Source organism: Myotis davidii, unplaced genomic scaffold (genome assembly GCF_000327345.1).
Source record: "Myotis davidii unplaced genomic scaffold, ASM32734v1 scaffold208, whole genome shotgun sequence".
Classification (NCBI taxonomy): domain Eukaryota; kingdom Metazoa; phylum Chordata; class Mammalia; order Chiroptera; family Vespertilionidae; genus Myotis; species Myotis davidii.
The window spans coordinates 864,172-871,525 of NW_006299706.1; the positions used below are offsets into that span (position 1 = coordinate 864,172).

The window sequence follows — 7,354 nt, forward strand, 5'->3', positions numbered from 1 at the left end:
GGCAGGAGGCTGGAGAAGAGGAAGGGCAGTGTGAAGATCAGCCCGCGAGGTGAGTGTGCCTTAACTTTAAGAAGTACTCAAGTCGCATTTAGATGAACTAAGGGCGGACGAACATCACAATCTGAGAACCTAGAGCCAGTTCCATTGGAAACTTGGCTGGGGAGCAAGGCCCGCCCCTCTTCCCCCTCTGCCAACTCCTCCCCCTTCCCCCTCAGCCACCCTGACTTCCTGCAGCTGCCATCTCTTTCACCTCCTTACTCTTCCCTCTCTCCTTCCTTCCCCATCCCTTCTCAGGCCTCCCTGCCCATCTCACCTGGAAGCAGCCCGAACTGGGGCTCCACCCCCGTGGCTGGCAGGAGATGGGGGCAGGAGTGGGAAGAGATGTATTTCTGCGGTTCAAAGTTGGAGTCTGAAGTTCTTCCCCATAGCAGCACGGTAATGAATGGTGGCAATTTCTATAATGCTATTCACGTGACGCTCAGTGAGTTTGGAGGTAACCCGGCTTTTCTCTCCAGCAGCCCCGGAACCCTAACCACCAGGCTGAGTTCCAGGGAACTGACTGCTCTGGGAAATCCACTGGGTGATGGCTGGAGAGCTGCCCGCAGCCTGAGAACAAACTGCAGCCCCGCTAGGACCCGGCTAGGTGTGACGGCCGGGCCCTCACTGGGCCGGACAGCCACATTCCTAAGGATGCTCCCAGCTCAAACGCTGTTTCTATGTCTACTGTCCCCCCCCTTGTCTGGGGCAGAACCCTTGTGGGTAATAGAACTTACAGTCCCCTTCTGGGGAGAATCAGCATTCCCGACAACTGCTCCATCGATTCTCTGATACATTCTAAAGAGATTAAGACCTGTTATGGGAATCCACTCTTGGGACCAACCAGCTGTCAGCCACCAATCTAGTGTCCCTTCACCAGACTTTCTGTACCGGGTACAACACTGACGACTTGTCTTTTCCTATAATAGTCCTGACCATGAATAAATCTTTGAATCAGTCTGCTGAGAAAAAAAAAATCTGCTCTTCCCAGCAGGATTGTGATAACACTTTGACATATGCTCAGAATTAGAAGTTTTCTTTCGCACTGTTCAGTAGGTATACAGGGATTACGGAAGGTTTCTGAGCAGGTGCTAATGGGTTCAGAGCTAAGTCTTAGCGGCTAAGGAGACCCACGGGGAGGATGACTGGGTTAGAGCGGTGATGGTGCAAGACCGAGGTGATGGTGGCGTTAGGCATGGCGGGGCAGAAGGCCATGGAGAGGGCGGCGGGCATGAGCAGCCGGGGCCATGGCAAGGTCAACTCGGGCTCAGAAACTGCTCGCAGCCCTGTGGGTCCAGATGGCACCAGTTTTTCAGGCGTGGGGAACAGTGACGTCATTAGCTGGCCAGGGAAGTCAGGAGAAGGAACTAATTAGGGAAGATGTGGGTATGGCTTCATGGGGGAAAGGAACTTGGATGAAGTATTTGGAGCGAGAACCCCTGTGGCAAGGATAAAGAGACAGAATCCTCAGGTGGTGGACATGCCGGAGACATGAAGAGTAGGCGTGGCCAACAGAACGGCTCCTGTCCATGGTGCCTCTTAAGCCAGGTGTGTCCCTGGGCAGCGTGTCTTGCCTTAGAAAGGAGAGGTGCTCTGTGAGGGCAGGCAGGAAGGATGAGGGCAGGGACCAGCCCCCTCCCCAGAACACAAAGAATGGCGTCCAGCAGGCGACCCTGTGGTGGATGTGTTTAGTTACCTACCACAGAGAGACAGGGACCTGGACGTCGAGTGGGAGAAAAGATGGGGAGCTGGCATCTTTTTGGCAGTCTCTCTGTGTGTCATTGACATACATGTTATCGAACGGCCTAGCGGTGAGCAATACATTAGAATTACAGAACAACAACGGCGGTAACCTGCAAAGTCAGTGCGAGAAGGCCAGAGGGCACAGACACAGACAGGATGCCGCGTCAGGGTGACAAGTTATACAAACGGGAGAAGAAGAGCCGTGGGATGTGGGAGAACCAGCAACCGACTTCTTACTCCCCACCAATGAACACGTAAAAATTGTGTGACTCAACTGGCAAAGGCAGGGAGATCAAACGCTGGAACGAGTGTTTTTGTGATTAATAGGTTACAGTTCTCTTTTTGTTTTTTGTTTTTAGCTTAGGTGTTTGAGGAATGAAGGTTGCACGCACTTGCAAGAGGTCAAAGGTTGCTTTTAACTGTGAAATTGCATTGTCCCCTCCTGAGAGTCAGAGCTGGTTTCTCCCACAACTGGGGGTTCCTTTGAGATCATTTCTCTGAAGAGACTGAGCCTAGCATCGCTATGACCCATGAGCCACTCCGGCTGGACACGCTGGGCCTTTTGGAGGGGACAGAGGACGGACGGGGCGACCCCAGGGAGAGGAAGGTGGGCCTCCCTGAGCGGGCCAAGCTTGCAGCCAGTCTCCGCACTCAAGGTTGTCCCAGAACCTTTGGGAGTCCGGGTCCCTCCAGCTTTGGAAATACCTCCCTGTCAGAACCAGGGCTTCTGTGTTGTTTGGCTCTCTGGGAAAAAGATACTTGACATCAAAGGGACATCTCAACAGACGGAGAGTTTTGAGAGAAGTGAGACGTTATGCGATTCCAACGGTGCCTTGCACTCACGAACGAGCAATAAACATTTGCTGATTTGATTCTCAGGCCTACTTTTCCAGGAGAAAGTGGACTGGCTTGAGGAGGATGGTAGAGAATTGTTTCTGAAAGATTGACATGAGCCACCACAATCTCATCTCCTGGGCAATTGTGCTGCAGGAAAATTGTTTACTTTCCTGTCAGGGGAGGGAGCTGGCTTTCCTCGGTTTTATTTTCCCCCGGAGTCTGGTAGACGGAGTGGAAAACGGAGGACGAAGGAGTGACATGGAACACAGCGCATCCCCTTGGTTGCAGAAAGCAGACCAGAGCAGAGAGACTGCCCATGTCCCAGCTTCGGAGGAGGTTTTCGAGGCCAAACTCGTTGGCAGTGACTCCTGCACGGAACTGTTTCAGGGAAATAGATGCAAGTGCATTTGCACAGCGGTGCCCCGAGCTCCTCTGTGACCTGCTCGGTGCCGGGCACAGCTCCTGCTCGCGTTACAGTCACGGGACTGAACGAGAGGGCCGGGTCCCGGGGTTGTGGGTGAAACCCGAAGGGCCCACCCCTGGGTGCAATCCTGCCATCTTGATGTCATGAATTACGTTTTCTTTTGTGCAATGGACAGCTCAGGCCCACCCTGTACCATACGCAGTACCTCCCCACTTAACGTTGTCGACAGGTTCTTAGAAATGCGACAAAATGATGTGTAACGAAATCGCTGTGCTGGGCCGGCGTGGCTCAGTGGTTGAGCATTGAACTATGAACCAGGAGGTCACGGAGTGATTCCTGGTCAGGGCACATGCCTGGGTTGCGGGCTCCATCCCCAGTAGGGGGCGTGCAGGAGGCACCTGATCAATGATTCTCTCTCATCATTGATGTTTCTCTCTCTCTCCCTCTCTTCTCTAAAATCAATAAAAAATACATTAAAAACAAAAACATTACATTGTGTCTTGATAATGTGTTTTTATTTCAATCAATAGCGTATAAAACTGTATCAATATATGCATCCTTTAAAATCAAATACAAGTCTCTGTGTCTAAATGCTATTGGCTTAAAGCATTTTCTGATACTCTTAAATTCACTAGCTTCCTTTACTTTTATCTTGTATTTTTAAGACCTCAGGGGTTGAGGGTCAACCTAGGAACCAGGAGGTCACGCAGTTCAATTCCCGGTCAGGGCCCTTGCCCGGGTTACAGTCCTGATCCCCAGGGTGGGGCCTGCAGGAGGCAGCCGATCAATGATTCTCTCTCATCATTGATGTTTCTATCTCCCTCTCCCTCTTCCTTCCTTTCTGAAATTAATAAAATTATTATATTTAAAAAAAATCAAAATTTGGTTGGGCCTTCTAACCCACTTCGGTCCTAAATGAGAAGCCCTCGCTATGGCGGCCAAGGCCCCGCTCAGGGTTTGGATTCTCGCTCATCTCAGAAAGAGGAGGTTGCGCAGGGACTCCTTCGTTCCGCCTGCAGCTCTACAGAATGTCCCACCAGCGCTGTCGGGACACGCACGGCTCCCGCCTGCCTGCTTCTGTCTCTTCTGAGGGGCCTTTTCTTCCCTGACAATGCAGTGGGGTGTCGGGCCCAGCGCGCTCCCCCTTCCTGCACACTTCCAGTGTTCATCCTTCGGAACCATTCGCACAGGGTACAAGTGAGAGGCGGCAGCCAGTTACAACCCAGAAGGGAGAGCCGGATACTGACATTGTCTGGGAACGGGAGCTCTACAGCCATGATCCTCTCTAATGACATTTTTGAAAGGATTGGATTTAGACACAGTTCCCATTGCGTGTTTAAGACTCTCGACTGCCCTTCCTAATGAGGCTCATGAAAATATTTGAGCATAAACACAACCGCTGCCTCATGCTGGGTGATTTATTCAATTACCACGAGGCAAGGGAGCAGGCTGCACCCCATGTGCTTCGGATTTAACTATCGGGAAAGCGCTTCGGTTGCCGGCGCCGTGCGCAGCCATTTAACAGAAGACTCGCCCCTGTTGTGGAGGCTGTTCGCGGGGGCCTGGGGCTCCCTCTAGCCTCCCCTGCAAGGAGTCACCCCGTCTACACCGTGTAACTGACTGCTGCCCTTCGATCGGCTTCCACGGGGCGCGAGCAGCGGCGTCTTACCCGCTTGGTGAGCTGAGTGTCCATCATGAAGTTGTGCACGTGCTTCTCCGCTTTGGTGAGCTCCAGCTTCCGGGCCACCACGGCCACCACCAGGGCGGTGCAGCCCGCACCCTGTGGGGGGACAGCAAGAGGACCGGGGAGAGAGCAACATCATTAAGAGGCAAGGGTCAGGCGGGAGGCTCAGGGTGCCCCCGGGGCCACTGTGGGCTTCCGGGAGTGGAGCGGGGCCCTGAGCCCTCTGGCTGATCAAAGCCACCTAGCCTGCCCGGGCCCTGCTTCCTGCCCCGCGAGAAGGTCTGCATCGCCCTTGGCTGAGCTGCTGAGCCTGAGTCTTCATGGAACTGGCTAGTTCCCCGTGAGTAGGGCTCCCAGTGGGGCTGAAGCTATGGGGGACGGAACATGCAGCCGTCCAGCCACCTGTCAGGCTGTGCGGGGACACGGCGGGGCTGGCAAGTGCAGGCCCCGCTCCCTCATGTGTGTCCCAATCCCACTGCCGCTTCCAGACCAGGGGGCCCGGAGGAGAGACCACACACACACTGGAGGGAGCATGGCTGCTGCGGACAGAGTTTTCCTGTAAATAATCTAATAAAGAGGGAACGCGTCCCCCCAGATCGCCTCCCGGGGGAGCACTGGTTGGCCTGAGCCTGTTCTCTCCACGCTGCTTGCTCCTCAGTGGGGCTTTTTACCCGCAGGTCTAGGCTCTGACTCAGCACAAGGAAGTGATTCTTTCTCAGAGATTTTTAAAGAGGATGACAATCTTGCCTCCGACCAGGATTTTAAGGGAACTCGCAGGGGCCTCAGTATTTCGCAGAGCAGCTTTCCTATTCTGCCCAGGTGGGTCCATTGCAGGGGGTAGAGGGGAGGGTGAGCAAAAGAGGCAGGTTCCCCTGGACTCCTGCTCTCTCCTACTCCCCTGGGCGCATGCTTGCCTGTCTGAGCTCACCCCCACCCTGCAGCCGTCACCCTCGTCCTGCACACCGGCCCGGCCCCGCCTGACCTCCACGCGTGGAAGGAGATGACACGCTCAGCAAAGCCCACAGACTAATCCTCGGCTACAACAATAGAGCTGCCACAGAGCCCAGCTTAGCAGTTGAGGTTCAAGGACTGAAGGACTCAATCAGTGACAATTCTGGCTCATCAGGTCTCACAGAATGTGTGAGAAATGGTGAAGAATGTTCTCAAAGGTACATTATCGGGACCCGAGTCGGGAGGAGCGGATCCGGGTAGAGCCGTGCCGCCTGTCTCCTCTGCAATCTCTCTTCCCTTCTCGGCAGGTTGGCAGAGGCGAGTGTAAGGTTCTGGCAGGGCTGAGGTTGGCAAAGCTCCCCTGAGCTTTTCACAAGGTTCCCACGAGAACAATCCCATGGGTCTCGGTACATTTGGTCATTTGGTCAGCCACCCCTTGGCCGCCCATTTATAGCACAACAAACGGAGCCTTTCTTTTCTGACCTCAATTTCCTCTCTTGTTCAGGGACGGCCGTGCTGCCTTGGCATCTGTAACTTAGAAGAGACTCTGTGCCCAGTTTTCAAAGGATGTGTATGGGCAGTTGGGCAGCCTGGTCTGTGGCTGTAATCAAGTTAGCCAGGCCTACACACACACACACACACACACACACACACACACACACACACACACTAGCTTAAAAGAAGCTGTCCGAGAGGGCACAGGTGTGCCCTGTTCTGCTCAACCAGATCAAGTATAATCACTCTCCTTTACATGGAGTTCCAAAGGTACTTTGGGCTGAAGGCCCCAAAAAGGGGGATATATCATGGTGGTAAAAATGGAACCTCAGATGGAGAGGGTTCTCCCAGGCTCCATCCTCTCTCCTCTCCCTGGGTCCAGGCAAAACTCGATTTAAATCAGCCCCGAGAGCCGGGGGCAGAGCAAGCCTGAAGGAGTTGCCCTGCTCACCGTGCCACTTAGGGAATTTCATCCAATCTCTCCCGAATGTCCAGGGTCAGGACGGAGTGCTCCGTGGTCCTGCCACAGCCCGCAGTACGGCAGCTTGAGTGCGGGGGGCTTCTAATGAGAAGCTAGGGCAGTGATGGCGAACCTTCTGAGCTCGGCGTGTCAGCATTTTGAAAAACCCTAACTTAACTCTGGTGCCGTGTCACATATAGAAATTTTTTGATATTTGCAACCATAGTAAAACAAAGACTTATAATTTTGATATTTATTATATTTATATGTTTAAATGCCATTTAACAAAGAAAAAAGACTCCCTTATAGATATCTCTCTGGAGGGTGCTGGGCTCTTAACCCCTAATTCTAACTTGAATAGAGAGCAGTGGGCTATTCCCAGCTTTATTTTTCTTTTAGAAAATCCATCCTCTGGATGTAATTAGGGAGGAGCCAATAAGGAAGTCTAACTTGGTCCTTTCCATGAAGAAGCGGCCTTGTAAGGGGGGCAGACATCTGCAGCCTTCAGAAGGTGGCGGGCAGTGTGCTGAAATCCACATTGGAGAGAGAGAGAGAGAGAGAGAGAGAGAGAGAGAGAGAGAGAGAGAGAGAGAGAGAGGGAAGAAGGGAAGGGGAAGTGAAGGAAAGGGGGGATGCGGAGAGAGAGAGAGCTGGGCTGGAGTGGAGACTGCGATGGGGAAGAAGTTGTGCTCCACCCCGAGCAGCATGGGACAGAACAGGGAAA

The 7,354-nt window shown here is 53.3% G+C and overlaps 1 protein-coding gene across 1 annotated transcript in view; it reads right to left on the reverse strand.

Annotated features, from left to right (window-relative positions):
• The window catches only part of KCNN3 (potassium calcium-activated channel subfamily N member 3), a 148,489-nt gene that overhangs the window by 6,735 nt on the left and 134,400 nt on the right, over window positions 1-7,354 (reverse strand). The window contains exon 5 of the mRNA XM_006775758.1: window positions 4,710-4,820. Within this exon, the coding sequence (XP_006775821.1) occupies window positions 4,710-4,820 (111 nt within the window). The remainder of the gene's footprint in view (window positions 1-4,709; window positions 4,821-7,354) is intronic.